Here is a 17,522-nt window from a genome sequence, read left to right on the forward strand (position 1 = left end):
CTGACGGCTCTCCTAACAGCAGCAGGCCGACAGCCCGTCCAGAAACCGACATCAGCGCCGCCTGTTACGCTTACAAACGGATCGGTTACAATCAGTCACTGTCTTCATTAAAAACTAACGCAACACCCACTGCAGCGTCTCACCTCCAAGAGCCATAAAGCGACCATAGAGTTAACAACAGAATACATTAAAGTGTGCTAAAAATGAGACTCGAGACACATGATTTGTGCACGCAGTGACGGTTTTTATTAATCCAGTCACCGTAACTGGAAAAGCCATCCAGCCCTCACACACACAGGCCTTTCCTCAGGTCTGACCTTAGTGTGCTCAAGCGCTCTACACTGTCCCCAGCACGCTGTCACCAAAATCAGGAATAAACCTCAACACCAGCGTAGCATTAAGCAGCAGGCATTCTCTTTATTGCAGCGCTGGACGCACGGGGGATAGTTCCACCTACCGTGCATGCCGTATGTTGCATCAGTCAAAGCTTATACCCCCGTTACATACACACACATTGGATTTCCTGGAATTACTATCCACATTCATTCTATTTCCTGGAACTAACTATCGTATTTGCATAGTCTTTACGCATGCGGCCTGCATCTCCGAGGGCTTCCATGGGGGGTCTTCGATGGCTTCCATGGGGGGGGGTCTTCGATGGTCCCTGGTGGTTCCTAGTGGTTATCGAAGAGGTGTTTCTTGGTGTTCTTTTCCTGAACTCGGAGTCTTTTCTTCCAGATGCAGTCCGGTCTTCTCAGGCTCCGTGTCTTGGGTTCCGTCCAGGAGATGCCAGTCACAGCTGGGAAGTCCTGTCCTTGGCTGCGTTCTTGTCCGAGGCCCCTGACAACACACTGTTCTGTCTGATACCAACAACCGCCTTTACCTGTAAACTCATCTCCCAAATGTCTGTAAACTATCCCCATTAGAATAGCATTGTCCTTGCTGCTGGAGAACATACACCTTCTGGGCAAAAAAGCTGCGCTGCCAGTCACTGTTCTCAATGTCAGGCGTCCCCCCGGCACAGCACCGACCTGCTCCCCTCTCCCACTCTGCGCTCACTCACTGTGACCGCCGCGCCAGGCTACCGCAGCCACGGAGCCTGGTGACGCCAACGCGAGCGTGGGCCGCGGGGCGGCCATGGCTGAGGGAGCACACATGCACGCACGTCAACACACAAACACACACGGAGACACTCGGACACACACCCGGACACGCACCCACGCAGCCCGCGCTCCCTCACGCTCACAGCAGCAGGGAGAGGCGGGAACCCGTGGCGGGGGCACAGCAGCGGCCCCAAGGACACCCGGCCTCTGCCCGCGGGGCTGCCATCGCCTCGCCCGCCCCGGGCGCTCACCCGCTGCCCTTGCTCCCGCCCCCGCCGGGCCCCCCGGTCTCCCCGGCCCACGGCCGCCGGCGCCCGCCCCAGCGCCCCCCGCCGTCCCCGGCCGCCCTCCCCTCAGCCGCCGCTCGCCCGCCCTCCCGGCCCCGCCGCCTCCCCGCCGGCTCCAGGCAGCGGCGGCGGCCGCGGTGGCGGGCGGGAGGGCCCGCGCTGCACGCCGGGAGGAGTCAGAGGTGAGGGGGCAGCGGCGGAGCGCGGGCTTCGGGGCGGCCGCGCCGGTACGGACGGGACGGGACGGGACGGGACGGGCCCCCCCCGGTGACGCCCCGTTTGCCTTGCAGGAGGCCCAGGATGGCGGAGAGACCGGAGGACCTGAACCTGCCCAACGCCGTCATCACCCGCATCATCAAGGAGGCGGTGGGTGCCGGGCCCGGCGCCCCCGAGGGGCTCCCGCCGCGGCGGGGGGCGGCTGCGGAGGGGCAGGCTCTCCCCGGCCGGGCCCCGCAGCTGCTGCCGCGGTTTTGTCGCCCAAAACGTGGCCGGGCCCCGGGGGGATCCGGCCGCCGCCCGGGCTGCGTCCCCGAGGCCTCCTGCGGGGAGATGCGGCCCCGGCGGTGCCGCAGGGACGGCGCCCCGCAGCCATCTTCCAAGCGGTGCTCGACAGCGGAGCTCTCGCAGTGGGGCCGACGGAGGCAGCTCCCCAAACGGCGCCGGAGCAGCAGCCGTTCCTTGCCTATATAGAAGTCTAGAGTCATTCCCAGTCCTTAATTTAATGCTGTGTTTGGTCTTGAGCCGTGAGACACCCCTCATTCACTTGTTTGGCGGTGAATCCGTCAGTGAATGGGTCTGGGTATGGCAGGGTGATTGGGCTGTGTCAGGAGTTCGATAGTCATAGGACCAGTTGCCCCAGAGGTGGTGGCCAGGCCCACCAGAACTTGCTTTGCTCCTGCATAGCTTACTGCGTTTGAGAGAGCACAAATCGCGGTTGGCTTTCAGATGGCATCAAAGTTTCTGTGACAGCATCCGAGATCAACGTTTGGTTTCCAGTTGTGCTGAGCCCTCTGAGTGCCTTAATGGAACTGACACGTGAATTATGCAAGTTTAAGTCAGCTGCTGATAAAAGTTGAATTTCTTTTTCAGCTTCCTGATGGAGTAAATATTTCCAAAGAAGCTCGGAGCGCAATATCTCGAGCGGCAAGTGTGTTTGTGCTGTATGCAACGTCATGGTAAGAATTCGTTGCGTCGGATCACCAGTGCAGTTGATTTATAATTCACCTCTCTGCTGGCTGAAGTGGAGATTTTTTCCCAGCGTTTGTTTCGGCATTGTCTGTTCACATAAATAAACCAATCCTTCGCGTAGCCCAGTCTACCAGACTGCAGCAGTTGGGTTCGGACTGCCCTCAACAAGCTGTGGGGAAGGCAGCTTGGCTCTGTACACAGAGATGCCCCAGCCCCACGAGAGGGGTCCCAAACTGCCATTAGCCTTAGGATACAGCTGCCTGGCTTTTCCTGGCAAAGACAAGAGCCCTTTGCTCGCTTTCCAAGCTCCTCACCACACGGCTGCGTTAGGGCAGGCGTGAGCCAACCTAGCCAGCCTTGGAGCTGGTCAAAGAGGACGCGGTAACGTCTTTGGGGTGGCTCAGAACGTGTGTGCCCGCAGTCGCTTCTCTGGTGTCAGGTACTCGCACGGCTTTGTGGAATTGTCGCCTCACAGCCAATGTTCAGGCTTTCTCCTCCCACCCCGTTGTAGAAAAGGCCCATGCAAGCAGAAACTAACGTTGTGCTTTCATCTAGTTGCATTGCTTTCCCACAAACAATGTAAACAAGAAGGTATCTTAAACTACTGTTCTTAAGTGATTAAAAAACCCTGGATGTTTAGGAGATGGCTTTTTTTTTTCCTTGAAGTTGCTTGTGACTTTAATAAACAAGACTAAATTGATGGCAGTACCAATTAACTCTGTTTTCGTTCTTGTTTTTTACTAGTGCAAATAACTTCGCCATGAAGGGGAAGAGGAAAACGCTGAACGCTGGCGATGTTCTCTCTGCCATGGAGGAAATGGAGTTTCAGCGATTTGTAGCCCCTTTGAAAGAATCACTGGAAGGTATCGTCCTCAGTTCGTCTCGAGGGAGTCTAAGCAGCACCAAGTCCTGTTTTCCTCGAACACTGGACAAGCAACACTTACTTGCCTGTCTTGTTTCTCTCTCTTTGCCCAGCATCCTACACTGCAGTTTGCCTGGGGGATAAATAATGTGCACCTTAACAGGACTGGGATAACATTATTTCACAACTGATGAGGATTGGGAAAATCTCATCTGCTATCACTCCCCTCTTATGTTTATCTAAGGAAAGTCTTAGACGCTGCCTGTAAATGTGAACTCCTGCGTCCTTTTCAGCATTTTTCTGCTGAAACTTAACCTGATTTCCTATGGAGCTGGTCAGCACAGCTCAGATAACGGGGTGAGTTGCTGCTATGAGTTCACTGCTCCCCTCGTAAGCCTGGAGAGCGAGTGGATGTTGGACTTCAGCTACTGTACTCTTCCTGCCGCCGAAACACTGCCTTGCAATTTATCAGCATTCTCGTTTTCTTTTGTAGTTTACAGGCGTGAACAGAAAGGGAAGAAAGAAGCAAGGAAAGATAAAGACAAGAAGGCAGACTCAGAGGAGCAAGATAAGAGCCGAGAGGAAGAGAACGATGATGATGACGAAAGGATGGAGGAAGAAGAGCAAAATGATGAGGAAGAGGTGGACAACTGAGCTTGCTGATGAGACATGCGCAGGGGCTGGGGTTTGTTCAGAGGGATATAAATGCTGTAAATCAACCTTGCTGTGTCCCCTCTTGTTTCCAGTAGAGCTTTGTCCTGTTCCTCTGGGGCCCGTCCCTTTTCGGCTTTAACTTGTACGTAAAGGATTTCTGCTACAGCTTTTCTCGTGGAAGGAGCACTCCTCCCCGTGCACAGGGGCTTGGCGCCCTCCCCGCGCTCTGAAGACACTGATGGGACTGGACTTTTCATGCTGGGTTGGCTCTGAAGTAGAGGAAAACAGAAACGTCAGATGCGCAGTACAGAAGCTGGCCGGGAGAACTTGAGAGACTGTTGAATCAGCTCATTAAACCAAGTCGGGGGCTGAATCAAGTAGATCATTACCCCTCTGGGATTTAGAATCTACATCATGATGTCAGGAGGCTTGGAAGCTGAACATTTGAGCTTTTTATCCAAGTGACTTGGTTTTTTCCTTCATTTTCTTGCATTCTGGCTGTGCCTTCTCTTGCTGCTGTAGCTGTGACAGCGATACCGTGTCTTTCGACCGTACCAGTCCTCTGCAGCAGTACAGGACCACAAGAACCAGTCGTCCACTCGGCTGACTTTCTCCCCCAAATCAGCCTAAATCAAAAAACTCCACAGCACTTAAGACGTAAACTAAATACCAAAAGTGCTTGGTTTGTGTCTTTAAAGCCCTGGGAGACCAAGAGGAATTTCATTTAAAAATCTGAAGCGAAATTAATGGCTAAAATGTGTATCGGGATGGTAAAAGGCGGCCGTATGGAGCGACGTTTGTTGCAGGTCAGCAGTGGGCACCGGCAGATCTGCGGCTCTCGCCTCCTTTCCCTCCTTTGCAGAGCTGCAGTTCCTGCAGGCAGGTTGCTGATTGCAGCCAGTTTAAATGGGGTAGAACAGAGCGGTGGATTGCGCTGGGTCCGTTTTTTCCAGCTGGAACGGACTGTTTACATCAGAGGTCCCTCTTGAGCCTTGGACGGGCATTCCAGAGCTGCGGACCGCCGCCCCGCTGATGGGCTGCAGGAGGGCGGCGGGGCAGGACCTCCCCACCTGGGGCGGCCAGCCTCGCAGCTGGGGTTTTTAAAATATCGCCTTCAAGAAAGATGGGTTGAAACAAGCTGTTTGTATTCCGAGTCCTCCTATGGGTTTGTTCTTTTATACTTTACTTCTTAGTTTTGATGCCTTTCCTTTCTCTTCGAGAAAGTATCTATTAGAATAGGCTACTTTTGGGGAAAAAAGCTTTATTATTTGACTGATCTTTTTGAAGACTAATAAACCTAATATTTGAACTTAACCGAGCTCTGGCGAAGGGAACTTGAGGAAAGGTTTAGGTACGTTTAAGTAAAACCCACGAGTTTTGCTGAGAGGCAGTTTTAAAACAGCACTTGTGAGGAATAGCATGTCCTTGTCACCAAAAAAACGGTGCGGAGCTACCCGCAGGAGCTGCCCTGCCTTCACGCTTTACGGCACGACGGCTTTTCACGCACAGAAGCCCAGCTCCTGAAAAGAACTGAATCAACAGAGATTTTCTGCTGTCTGCTTTCTACTGGCGTACAGTAACGATGAAAAGAGCGGACGATGTCTCCCCAAGGTCTCCAATAACAAAACAGGCCCGCCTTCTAGCTCCTTTTCCTCCTTTTTTTTTTTTTTTTTCCTCTTTTTTCCTCTTCTAGTACCTACCTGGGTGCATATTCTGGAAGGGAACAATATCTGAATAAAAGCCAGATTTTTTACAGAAATGGAGTCTCGTATTTCTGCCGGTGACAGAACGAGCTGGGTGCGGTTGCATAAGCGCGCAGCTGAGCGCGCGGCGAAGGCAGAAGCAAACTCGCGATGAAATCGCTTACGGTGCGGGCTGCTGCAGCCCGGCCTTTGCGCGAGAGGAGCGAGGGAAGCACGGACACTCGAAAGAACTGGGAGACTTCCAGTTACTGGGGAAGTGAGGTTCGGGTGCCGGTGTTTGTAGCCCTGCTGGAATCCCGAATCCCTTCAGCTCGCCCTTGCTCCCGGTGCTGGGGGAGGGAGGAGAGATGCGCGGCCTGGGTTTACGCGCTGCAGCGAGCCGAGGAGACGACGTGATCGCGTGGGAGCTGCGGAACCCCTGCGATAAACCCGATCCGCGCATCCCCCGTGCTCCGATGAGATAGAGAAAATTGCACGTCCTGCGTGCGTGCTGCAGGCCTGCGGCGTGGCCCCGGCCTCCCCTGGCCTGGCGGCCCCCACAGCACCCCAAAACCTGGCTCCAGGCCCCCCCCAGCACCCCCAGCCCTGCTTCTGTCCCCCATAGCACCCCAAGGACCTGCTCCAGGCACTTGCAGCACCCCAAAGCCCTGCTCCAGACCCCCAGAGCGCCCCAAAACCCAGCTCCAGTTCCCCCCACAGCACCCCAAAACCCAGCTGCATGGCCCCACGGCACACTCAGCCATGCTACTGGCCCCCTCCAGCACCCCAAAGCTCTGCTCTGGACCCCCCAGCACCCCAAAGCCCTGCTCCGGACCCCTGCAGCACCCCAAAGCCCTGTTCCATGCCCCTTCCAGCACCTCAAAACCCTGCTCCACACCCCTGCAGCACCCCAAAGCTTGGCTCCAGGTCCCCCCAGCACCCCAAAACCCATCTGCATGGCCCCACAGCACACTCAGCCGTACTCCTGGCCCCTCCAGCACCCCAAAGCCCTGCTCCGGACCCCCACAGCACCCCAAAACCCTGCTCCAGCCCCTTCCAGCCCTCGAAAGCCCTGCTCCAGACCCCCCAGCACCCCAAAGCCCTGCTCCAGCCCCTTCCAGCACCCCAAAGCCCTGCTCCAGATCCCCCAGCACCCCAAAAGCCCTGCTCCATGTCCCCCAGCACCCCAAAACGCTGCTCCAGACCCCCGCAGCACCCCATAACCCTGTTCCATGCCCCCAGTACCCCAAAACCCCGCTGCACCCCCTTCCACCCCCCCAAAACCTCGCTCCAGGCCCCTACACCCCGCAAACCCCTCCTCCTCCTCCAACCCTTTCCCGCCCTGCGCCGCGCGAGACTTCCCGCCGTCTTCCCGCGCGCGGAGGGGTGGGGGGCGTGTCTATGCTAATCAAATGTGGGCGTGGTTATGCAAATCCCGAAGGCTCCCGGCAGGGTCACTCGGCCGGAGCGGGACGCGGCGGCGGCGGGAGGTGAGTGCGGGGGCCGGCGTCGGGGACCGGGGGACCGGAGCCGGGGCGGTCGCCCCGGCTCCGGTCCTCCGGTCCCCGACCCCGGCTTCTTGTAGGGCTGCCCGGAGGCCGGAGATCGAGGGCAGGGCCCGGCTTGGGTGCAGGCAGCAAGGGCAACCCGGTTTTTGCTCGGTAACCCGCAGTTACGGTGGTGGGGAAAGCACCGAGCAGCGCGCAGTGCTGCGGGGCGGCCTCGGTCCTGAGCCCCCGCTCATCCTGCGGTGTAATTACAGTCACCCCCCCCCCCCGATCATCCCCATTCCCAGATCCCACCTGGAAACGTTCATTAACGTCTTGACCTTTGTTAGTGACTGTTAATTAACCCGCAGCTCCGTTGTCTGCGCTTTCCCAGTACGCCCCAGTCCACTGGGGATTTCGGGAGCTCGCGCGTCTCCGGGACTTCAGGTAAATCGTTGTGCAGCAAAGGATGACCCCGCATGCATTTCTGGATCCCAAAATGCTGGAAGACAACTTCTTCGCGTCTCGGTAGCGAACAGGCAGCTGCCGGCTCGGCGGTGCTGTCAGCAGGCAGCGCAGACCTTGCTGCTCGCCCTTGGCGTGCGTCGGGTCTGGCTTCAGCCCGTCCGCTAAGTTTGTGTCATTCGTGCTAGCGCGGATGGGACGGCGGCACGTGCGTGGTCCTCTCGTGTCGCAGTCGCTCCTCTTCCCTCGAAGGCATCGAGGCACCCCGGGTCGCTGCGGCGGGCCCCAAGCTGGGCGAAGGCGCGGGTTGGGGTGCTGCGGGTTTGGGCTGGTCCTCCAGCAGTCCCAGCGCGGAGGAGCGAAGGTGAAACTCGGGAGGTTTCAGGAGGGAGCTGCAGGGCTGTTCTTAAACTTGCCCTTACCGATGCTCTAGCGTACATGAAGCAAATTGCTTTAGAAATGGAGATCTGGGCGTTTAATGGCGGAGAAAGAGGCGCCTGTGCTCTGCTGGGAGCCTTAAGGGGATCTCGGGGGGGAAACAGCCCCGTTCTAGGGCGTAACATCTGCTGCAGCATCCCCTTATCGCGGCGCTCTCGCAGTCCTTGCTCTGCGCCCCGGCCGCCGGGCGGCTGCGGGGCGCACGTGGCTGTAAGGCCCCGGTGCCCTGGTCCGACCGGGCGCCCTGCGCGGGCGAGGGGAGCCCGCAGCCCTCAGCCTCGGCAGGGAGGGCCCCGGCTCCCCTGGCCCCGCAGCAGGCGGGTGCTCCGCCGGGGCCCACCCGTCCCGGCTGTTATCTCCGCTCTGCAATTCTGCCGGGCGCCCATCTCCTCCTTCCCCGGAGAGGGCAGTTTCTGGAGCGGTAGCCTCTATCTGTCCCCTACAGAGCCAGGTGCCTCTGGTCCCACCCTGTCCCCCGCTCCCCTTCCTCCTGTGGGATTAACTGTTTAAAGCATTTTTTGGATTCTCGAGGTGGGTTTTGTTCAGTGAGCCCTTTGTTCTCGATCGCTGCCTGCCTGGAGCGGCTGCCAACTCCAGTTCACCCGAGGGCTGTCCCCTTCCCTGCCAGTAAGGCCTGGAGCGGCAGCTTTCCAGGGCTAAAAATTACTTGCCAAGTGTTGCCATGAGACTGCCGGTGTGCCCGTCGGGTGGTCTGCATCCCCTGCGAGCACCATCCGATTCTGCTATACAGTGTTTTTATACGCGTAAGCCTGTAAGTAACGGAGAGGTGCCTTTTCCCCCAGCCCCAGGCAGGGGTGATTGCTCGGGGTACGAGAGACTCGGTCCAAGCCCTGGAGCGAACGCGATGCCCCTACATTACACGTGCCCTATGCACTGGGGTGGCCTGATACAGACTGAGAATTTGGCTGAGCATTAGAATATCTGCAGGGTCTTGAGCATATAAAATAGGTGAACACCTCAAATCAAAGGTTTTCCAGAAGAATGGAGCCACCTCCTGCCCGGCTCCATTGCTGGCTGCTGTCACGGGTGCTGGTGTAAAGCTTTCTCCCCTGGACTGCGTCCCGGGAAGCGAAGTGAGCCGTGCCTGCTCTCTGGAGAGAGCCGGGGGCCGTGAGGTTTATTGCTGGGGAATCCCCCCTGGGATGGGCCTGGGGACGGCGGGGCTGCTCCCCTGAGGCAGGTCCCATCCTCGCGTCCGCGCTGTCTCCCGTGGGAAGCCCTGCCCTGCCCAGGGGTGCCAGCAGAGGAATCCCGCTTGCTCTTTCGGAAGAGGAGCCCGTCTCCAGCTCTCCTCCCGCCTGCCTCCCTCCGGTTTCAGCTCTCAAAACAGAAGCTGTGGTCTCCAGCAGGGACTTTGCTGTTTGTTTCCCAGGGCACCCCCGGCTCCTCTGCGCGGGGCGTTTGTGTGCAGCCAGCAGAAGTCCTTGAGGCCGCTCTGTACAAACAGTCTCTTGTTGAGGCTGCGGCTCCCTGGGCGTCCCAGCCGTAACAGCTGCTCTCTTCTGTGCTGCAGCCAAATGCCTCGGCCCCGGGGCAGCCGCCCTCCCCCAGCCCCTTCTGTTGCGCTCTCACCAACATGGTCGTGAGAATTTAGTGCTAGTGGAAATTTAAATCATAATGGTCTAATAGCAGAATTATTGCTAGATCTAACTGTGACAGAAGAAGAAAATATTGCTACAGAAAAAGTTTCAACAGTAACACAGCTAACGCTTGATTTATGTATATTGAGTAATTGCTCTTTGTTACCCCGGAAATCAATTTTGCCCAACTCCCAAGTTTTCTTCATCCAGCAGTAAGTGGCCGCTGGAGTTGTGCGACGGCAGGGTTTACAGCCCTGGTGTCTCCAGGATGATCCTGCACCTCTCTCTCACCCGGTGCCCGTACTCTCCTGTAGCTGCACCTTCACACTGTGGCCGCAAATCCTTTGTGCTACACAGAGCAGCTTTTTACTACTCTGTATACAAAAGCCGTATCACACAATCATACAGCATAAAGCAAAACTAGAACGAATTAAGCAACGACCATCTCATCTTTAGAAACTGTTGTTACAGCTGCACAAGCTAAAACAGACAGAGCCTGACGAGGGTGGTAGTGTTGAACCATGTGAACGTGGCTCTGCCGCGGGAGGATGCTGGTGGCTGTCAACGGGTGGTTTCACACACAGAATTGGGACGTTCTGTGGGGAGGAGTCGGCATCATCCCTGTCCATGGGAAGTGCTGTGCTGTGACTGCTGATGCGGGGTCCTGCAGCACCCACCTGGCGCGGGGCAGCCCCCGGGAGAGCGGGGCTGAAGCTGGCTTGGCTGCGGCTCAGGCTCCCTGCGTGTGCCTGAATCAGGACAGGCATGGTCCTGCAGTGGCTGCCTGGATCTCAGCCCCCTCCTCGCAGGCACCGGTAGCCGTGGCTTACCAGGACACCACCGCTAACCAGCCCGCCGGTTTCTTTTGGTCTTTCAGAGTCTCCTTCCACACCCTCCTAGTGAACGCCCAAGATGCAGGCAGACTCCCTTCTTCACAGCGGCTACTTCCACCCTGTGCTACGCTCCTGGCAGTGTACGGCAACCACCTTTGATGCCTCCAACCTCATCTACCCCATTTTTGTCACGTGAGTGAGCCCTGGCTCTCTGGGTTAGGGACGGACCAAGCTCATGTTGACTGGCTTAGGTGCTCCCTGAGCTCTTAGATAGGTTCAGACTCCCCAGAAGATTCCCTGTGGACAAGCGTTGGGTAGGGGCTTCCTTCTCGTGCCAAGTCCTCACATCTCTGTCCCATCCACCTCCTGCAGTGACAGCCCTGATGCAGTGGAGCTGATCCCCAGCCTCCCTGGACAAGCCAGGTAAGAACCCAAGCCCCTGCCGGTCGCTGCCGTGCCCCGTGCCTGAGCAGGGTTGATGATGGTCTGAGATGAGCATGGGCCAGGGGTGATGCTTCTAACCTTCTGCGGTCCCTGCCTTGGGGATCCCCTGGCATCAGGCAGGGTGGGAGCATTCATCCACCATGGAAGTGGAGGGAATCATACTGGGGATGCTGGGAAAGTACCAGTACTGGCTGGGATAGTGCCAGGGTCTCACGATGTCCCAGAGCACTCGCACGTTGTTTGGGCTGGGCACGCAGGGAAGTTGGGAGCGAACGGGCTTTCCAGCAGCAGCTAGAAAACCTGTGCAAGGACACGGGCTCCAGTCCTGCCTTAGATCTTGCGGGACTGGCAGCTCCCATCTTCATCTGCTGCTACGTTAGCAGGGCTGTGGTCAGAGAGGCCCCAGGGGGATGGTCCTGTGGGGAGGTGGGCTGGATCTGCAACAGACATAAGGGATCCAAGGGCAGGGCATGCTCCTCCTTTCAGAGCAAAGAGTGTCCATGCCAGGTAGATAACACTCCTGTAGCCCCAGATAAGGTCCTCGATTGTTCCTCCCAACATTCAGGCGACACCTCCTCTGTGCCTCCAGCTGCTGCTTGGCGTGGATGCTTGTGGATGCTTGTGGATGCTTGTGGATGCTGGCTCGCTTGCAGACCAGCATCCAAGTCACAGACCTGCTCGCCCCACAGAGCAGGTCTGGGTGCCTGGCAGCCCCCTTCGCTTTGCTCTTCTCAGGTACGGAGTCAACAAGCTGGAGGGGATGCTGCATCCCCTCGTCGAAGATGGTCTGAAGTGTGTGCTCATCTTCGGGGTGCCCAGCAAGGTCCACAAGGTCAGTGTGCGAGGTGGTGGCAGGGGGCTTGGGGTAGCCACAAGGGTGTGGGAGAGCAGTGTGGGGCTGGGGGGGGGTCTCCTGATCAAACAGGAGCAGTTCAGGGTCTCTGGGCGTGCTTGCACCCCGCTCAGCAGAGCAGGACGGGGATGGGAGACTGCAGAGACATCCAAAATGCTCCTGGTGGCTCTGGGTGTCCTCTGTCCCTTTGAACAAGCGATGCGTCACTACAGGGCAGAGGAGAACAGGGAGCTCTGTGCTGCAGAAAGCAGGGTGGATGACTTGAGAAAAGCTTCTCCCGTACGGCTTGCCCTGACCCAGCCTTGTGCCGGGAGCTGTTGCAGGTGGCCCCAAGACCTGCACTCCCTGCTCAGAGGCACTACTCTGTCACCTCTTCCATCGTTGGTGGTCACACCGCCCTGCGTTACACGGTCTCGCGGTTCAGAAAACCTTTCTTGGGCAGAACTGCTGCCATGGAGGAGCGGGTGGGACGCGCTCAGCTCTGCGTGCTGAAGCATTTCTCTTCTCGCAGGATGAGAGAGGCTCTGCAGCTGATGCAGAGGACACACCTGCCATCCAGGCGATCAAGAAGATCCGCTCCACCTTCCCAGAGCTGCTCATAGCCTGTGACGTCTGCTTGTGCCCTTACACCTCCCACGGGCACTGCGGTGAGCGCACAGCCTGGGTTCCTGGGCTGCTCTTCAGGCACCTTCCCAGGACTGCGAGTCTCTGGGGATTTGCTGTTCTCTGCTGAGGAGCGCTGGGTGCTGGTGGGGCCTGGCCAGCTCCTGCCCCAAGACTTGGCTCCCCCGTGCTGGTGCAGCTGAGCCTGAGAGACCTCTCCTAGGTTTTGAGAGCAGGGTGGGAGGCACGGGTGGTTAAGGCACCCACTCCCTGGCCATCTGAATCTGTCTGAGCGCCCGCCTGTGTACCCCATCTCTGTCTTCCCTTCCCTGGAGCACCCCCATGTTGTGTCCAGTCCCTGGAGGGCTGCGTCGTTAGTCTCCTCGTCCAGCTCCCTTAACATGTTCATCGCTGTTCCTCTGAGCATGTGTGTAGCGAGAGCCACACTCCCACCTTAGGGATTGAGGCAATCGGCCATCCAGCCCCTCACCTAACCCCAGGTTTGTCCCCTAGGCATCCTGCGTGAAGATGGCACCATCCAGAACGAGATCAGCTGCCAGCGGCTGGCAGAAGTGGCGCTGGCCTATGCCAAAGCGGGTGAGGAGTCTCCTGGCAGCAGTACCCGAGTTTGATTCTCGCAGATTCACCCCCTCTCGCTTTCAGCAGGCCCAAAAGCAAACTGAGCTGGGCGCCAACTGTGTGTGCTTTTGCTCTGAGCCGGGGGAGGCTCCCCCTGCCCTCCACACGCTGGCCCCGGCAGAGCTGCAGGCAGCTGGGGCCCCTCTGGCCCTGGGGTCGCCTCCTCCTGCAGGCAGTTGCAGCCTCGGGCACTTCTCAGCATCTCTGCTCTTTCCCTGCAGGCTGCCACATCGTTGCCCCCTCCGATATGATGGATGGGCGTGTCGCAGCCATAAAGGCAGCGCTGATCTCCAATGACTTGGGCAACAAGGTGAGCTCGGGATCTGCGTGTGCCAAAGGCAGGAGCGACGCCCACAGGGACGCTGCACCACAACAGGTCCTGGGCAAGCGGTGGGAGAAGTGAACCCCCACCTTTTCCAGGACACGCTGCAGGCGTTTCCCTGCCCAGTGCCCAAAGGAAGGGAATGTCCTTGGCCGGACATGGGGACAGTGAGGTGGGAGGCCTCTGGCAGGGGAAGGAGGATGTGGGGCAGAGTATAAAACAGCCATGGGAGGGAATCGCTGCTGCCCCACCACGGGGATGCAGCACCAAGCTTCTGGCCCTCATGGCTCCGCTCTCCTCTGCAGGTCTCGGTCATGAGCTACAGTGCCAAGTTTGCTTCGTGCTTCTACGGTCCCTTCAGGTGGGTCTGTCCCTCAGCTGGCAGTGTCCCCAGCCAGTGCTGGGCTGGCCGGGAGGTGCGTCCTCAGATAGTTATTTGGGAACGAGGCTCGGCTGGAGCCTGGGCCACAGCTTGGGCCATGCTGGTCGCTTTGGAGCGCTCTCTTCCTACTTCCCAGTGCAAGAGGGAGACAGACATACCTTGCCCAGGAGAGGCTGGCTGGTGGGAAGACAACTTTGGGTGATCTTCCATCCCACCCCTTCACCTACTCATCCTGGGTGCTGGTGGCAAGGCAGGCAGGGAGGGAGCTGCCTGCAGCTGCCAGGAGCAGTGAGGAGGGGAGTCACAGGGGCCGGTGTTTCCCCAAAGGGTGGCTTCAGGGACAAGCCTCAGCTCAGTCAGCTATTAGACCTAGTCCCAAGAATGGCCTGACCCTGACGGGGCGTCCCTGAGGAACCTGCCTGGGAAAAGAGCAAAAGGAAAATGTCCGACACGATTTTACCCCAGACTCTGGGCATGGGGAGGGTAGTGGGTGTTGACACATGGCTCCCAGGGCCAACCTGGGCCTGTCGGACCTCCCAGAGCGATCCTGGGGCACTGAGGTGGGTCAGGAGAGCCCCTCCTTTTCCTGGTCCTGATGGCTCAGGCACTTGTCCTAGTCTGTCCTCACATTTCTGAAGCTGTACGAGGCAAGAGGCATGAGGAGCCGCGCATGTCCTCATCCCCTGCCCTCTGCCTTGCCTGTCACCAGGGACGCTGCGCTATCCAAACCTGCCTTCGGAGACAGGCGATGCTACCAGCTGCCCCCAGGTGCCAGGGGCCTGGCGATGCGCGCCGTGGTGAGTGAGCCGGGTTCGGGCTGCCCGGGGCAGCAGCAAGGGTCATGGGTTTGGGGAGAACAAGCCCAGGGGTGTTGGAGGCAGAAGGCGGTAGGAGACACGCCAGCAGAAATGGCCAAGGCTCTTCCTTCTCAAGTGAGAGAAACGTGATGCCCTTCAGCCTGCCGCAGAGCCGGTCCCCAGCGTGGGCCTGAGGACCGTGCGCTGGGAGCCACCGAGTTGGTGACCCCGTACCCCGCTGTGGCTCGGGGCATTGGGGCCAGGGACATGCAGCCACCAGCCTTCCCCAGGCACCGTGCGTCTGGGGAGGGGAGTGTCAGCTCTCCCCCATCACCGCCCGTCTGCGGGCTCCAGTGGCCATTAGGGGCTCACCAGACCCTTCTGTGATCCCGCGTGGGAAAAACAACCAGCAAGTCAAAAACTTCTGGGGAAAACCAACCATGGACTTGCTGGAAAACGTTATTCTACCCTGAGCTGCCGGGGTCGCGCGCGTGTTCCCCTCACAGGACCGGGACGTGCGTGAGGGAGCGGACATGCTGATGGTGAAGCCGGGGATGCCCTACCTGGACCTCGTGAGGGACGTCAAGGCTCGAGTAAGCCCTTTCTGCACGGCGGTGCGGGCACAGGGTGGCCCTGGAGGAGGAGGGGAGGGTGTTTGGGGCGGCCAGCTCGGATACCCAGAGCGGAGGGGATGTGACTGCTGGTTTCACGGGTTGAGTGGGTGCTGGAGCCGCCCCGGGAGCACTGGGGTGTGCGGGGAGGGGGTGCCGGGCAGGGGGAGGGCTGTCCCCCGGCTGAGCTCCCTCCCCGCCGCTCCCCGCAGCACCCCACGCACCCGCTGGCCGTGTACCACGTCTCGGGGGAGTTCGCCATGCTGTGGCACGGGGCCCAGGCCGGGGCCTTCAGCCTGGAGGCTGCCGTCAGGGAGGCGCTGACGGCCTTCAGGCGCGCAGGTGAGGCGGGCGGCCCCGAGGCCTGCTCTCCCCGACCCCCGACCCCGTCCCCGTACGTCCCCCCCGGCCCGGGGCGGCTCCATCGTCTCGTCTCTCCCCAGGGGCCGACGCCATCATCACCTACTTCGCGCCGCAGCTCCTGCGCTGGCTGAAGGAGGCGGCGGCGGCGGGAAGGGCCTGAGGGCGGGGGGCGGGGCTTCCGGGGGCAGGGGCGGGGCTTCCGGGGAGCGGCGCGGGCCCGGGCCGTGCGTGGGCCCCGGGACCCGGCCTGCGCCCCGCAGCCCCCCCGCACCGGGAGCCCGGCCCGGGTGAGCCCCGGGTCCGCCCCGCTCCTCCAGCCCCTGCGTGACCCGCGTGGACCCCACTCGCCCGCCCCCACGGAGCCCGGGTGCCGCCCCGCGGGCCCCGGCTGCAGCCCGGCCCCCCTGCGCTGTGGGTGCAGCGCCGGGAGCATCCCCCCTCCGCGCCGTCGCCCAGCAGCCCCACGCAGGACCCCGCTGCAGCACCCACGGAGGGGTGCCCCGCCCCGGCAGCCTCCGCACCCCGCGGCCCAGAGCAGGGCCTTCCCTGCCCCGCTGTAGCTCGATGCAGACCCCAGAGGGGGCCTGAGCCCCCCCGCGGGGGCCACCGACACCAGCGGGTGCGACCTGGACACCGGGCCGGTGCCCGCACCTGGCACAACTGGTGTGGGCCGCACTCGGTACCGACGCCTTCAGCAGAGCACCCGCCTCGCCACCCTGTTTGTTCCAGGCTTCCCTTAGGCCCCAGCTTTACCGAAGCCATGCTTAGGCTCCGCTTACTGACGTGGGACGTGAAGGACACGCTGCTGCGGCTGCGGCGGCCGGTGGGGGAGAGCTACGCGGCCGAGGCCCGGGCTCACGGGGTCCGGGTGCAGCCGGAGGCGCTCAGCCGGGCTTTCCGGGAGGCATACGGAGCCCAGAACCGGCAATTCCCCAACTACGGCCAGGGCCAGGGGCTGAGCTCCCAGCAGTGGTGGGTCGACGTGGTGAAGCAGACCTTCAGGCTCTCCGGCGTGCACGAAGAAGGAATCCTAACGTTGATGGCGGAAAAGCTCTACCGCGACTTCTGCAGCGCTTGCAACTGGGAGGTGCTGCCGGGAGCCGGCGAGACCCTGAGCCGGTGCCACCAGCACGGCTTCCACATGGGGGTGGTCTCCAACTTCGATAACCGGCTGGAAAACGTCCTCTCCCAGTGCAACCTGCGGCACCACTTCGAGTTCGTCCTCACCTCCGAGGATGCGGGCTTCGCCAAGCCGGACGGGAGGATCTTCGAGAAAGCTCTGCGCCTCGGCGGGGTCCCCCCGGAGCAGGCAGCTCACATCGGCGACGACTACGCCCGGGATTACAGGGCAGCCCGAGCTGTGGGCATGCACAGCTTTCTGCTCCGGGCTGCGGGGCAGGGCGAGGAGCCTGAGGTGCCCCCCGAACACGTCCTGCCCACGCTCAGCCACCTCCTGGCTCGTATTGAGATGGGGTAGCTGCGTTTCAGAGAAGGAGCAGCACTGCTGCTGAGCTGCAAACCGGTCCTGGCGTGGGATTTCGTGCTGCCGGTTGGGCAGGGAAAAGAAGCAAGCAGTTCTGAGCGGAGGGACCAGCACTGCCTGCGGAGCGGGAGGGGTGTTAATGCAATAAAATGTATCTGACGCTCAGCATCGCTGCTGATGTCTTTCATAGCTCTAAAAACACTACGGAAGAGGGTCAGCGGTGGTGTCTTCCCCTACGGGAGCTGGGGACTGGGTCAGGCTCATTCTGGCAGGAGGGATGGAGGCAGACACTGAGGTTTATCCCTTCTCAGTCACCCTGGGGAGAGGCTCGAGCATCCCTGTGCAAGCACATCAGCAGAGCCGGGGCTGGTCCTGTCCCAGGGCAGGTCTGCTCGCGCAGAGCACCCCGCGGGCCCGCGTGCAGG

At 60.0% G+C, this 17,522-nt stretch overlaps 3 protein-coding genes across 6 annotated transcripts; all 3 read left to right on the forward strand.

The window, feature by feature from the left end:
• Nucleotides 1-235: 235 nt before the first annotated feature.
• POLE3 (DNA polymerase epsilon 3, accessory subunit) lies at nt 236-6,066 on the forward strand. Of its 3 annotated transcripts, none has more exons than XR_015703771.1 (6): nt 236-1,572; nt 1,681-1,756; nt 2,480-2,565; nt 3,323-3,441; nt 3,554-3,797; nt 3,934-4,159. XR_015703771.1 is itself a non-coding variant. In XM_087753316.1 (6 exons), exons 1-6 carry the CDS (start codon nt 1,001-1,003, stop codon nt 4,322-4,324), a joined length of 1,137 nt encoding a protein of 378 aa, XP_087609442.1. In that variant the 5' UTR covers nt 246-1,000; the 3' UTR covers nt 4,325-6,066. The 3 variants fall into 3 exon arrangements, 2 of the variants coding, with proteins under 2 accessions (XP_087609442.1, XP_087609443.1); XM_087753316.1 differs by lacking the exon at nt 3,554-3,797 and adding an exon at nt 4,190-6,066 and having other exon boundaries at nt 246-1,572; nt 3,934-4,082; XM_087753317.1 differs by lacking the exon at nt 3,554-3,797 and having other exon boundaries at nt 252-1,572.
• A 1,137-nt stretch (nt 6,067-7,203) lies between these two features.
• Nucleotides 7,204-15,830, forward strand: ALAD (aminolevulinate dehydratase). Of its 2 annotated transcripts, none has more exons than XM_087752523.1 (12): nt 7,204-7,266; nt 10,645-10,792; nt 10,973-11,023; nt 11,780-11,876; nt 12,409-12,544; nt 13,014-13,097; nt 13,361-13,449; nt 13,767-13,822; nt 14,553-14,640; nt 15,147-15,233; nt 15,464-15,593; nt 15,695-15,830. In XM_087752523.1, exons 2-12 carry the CDS (start codon nt 10,680-10,682, stop codon nt 15,772-15,774), a joined length of 1,011 nt encoding a protein of 336 aa, XP_087608649.1. In that variant the 5' UTR covers nt 7,204-7,266; nt 10,645-10,679; the 3' UTR covers nt 15,775-15,830. The 2 variants fall into 2 exon arrangements, with proteins under 2 accessions (XP_087608649.1, XP_087608650.1); XM_087752524.1 differs by lacking the exon at nt 7,204-7,266 and adding an exon at nt 7,674-7,710.
• A 544-nt stretch (nt 15,831-16,374) lies between these two features.
• On the forward strand, nt 16,375-17,262 carry HDHD3 (haloacid dehalogenase like hydrolase domain containing 3). The gene has a single exon (XM_009476422.2). The coding sequence runs from the start codon at nt 16,375-16,377 to the stop codon at nt 17,089-17,091; it is 717 nt and encodes a 238-aa protein (XP_009474697.1). The 3' UTR covers nt 17,092-17,262.
• The last annotated feature ends 260 nt before the right edge of the window (nt 17,263-17,522 follow it).

The sequence above is a fragment of the Nipponia nippon genome, unplaced genomic scaffold (assembly GCF_047370975.1).
Source record: "Nipponia nippon isolate SJK-2023a ecotype South Korea unplaced genomic scaffold, ASM4737097v1 scaffold_16, whole genome shotgun sequence".
Lineage (NCBI taxonomy): Eukaryota > Metazoa > Chordata > Aves > Pelecaniformes > Threskiornithidae > Nipponia > Nipponia nippon.

Excerpts from the sequence above, each read along its gene's own strand:
- POLE3 (XM_087753316.1), top strand. The coding sequence starts at position 1,001 with ATGTCAGGCGTCCCCCCGGCACAGCACCGACCTGCTCCCCTCTCCCAC. Across the intron at positions 1,573-1,680 it reads CACGCCGGGAGGAGTCAGAG|GAGGCCCAGGATGGCGGAGA; the intron begins GTGAGGGGGCAG and ends TTTGCCTTGCAG. Across the intron at positions 2,566-3,322 it reads GTGCTGTATGCAACGTCATG|TGCAAATAACTTCGCCATGA; the intron begins GTAAGAATTCGT and ends GTTTTTTACTAG.
- ALAD (XM_087752523.1), top strand. The coding sequence starts at position 10,680 with ATGCAGGCAGACTCCCTTCTTCACAGCGGCTACTTCCACCCTGTGCTA. Across the intron at positions 11,024-11,779 it reads AGCCTCCCTGGACAAGCCAG|GTACGGAGTCAACAAGCTGG; the intron begins GTAAGAACCCAA and ends TGCTCTTCTCAG. Across the intron at positions 13,098-13,360 it reads GCTGGCCTATGCCAAAGCGG|GCTGCCACATCGTTGCCCCC; the intron begins GTGAGGAGTCTC and ends CTTTCCCTGCAG.
- HDHD3 (XM_009476422.2), top strand. The coding sequence starts at position 16,375 with ATGCTTAGGCTCCGCTTACTGACGTGGGACGTGAAGGACACGCTGCTG.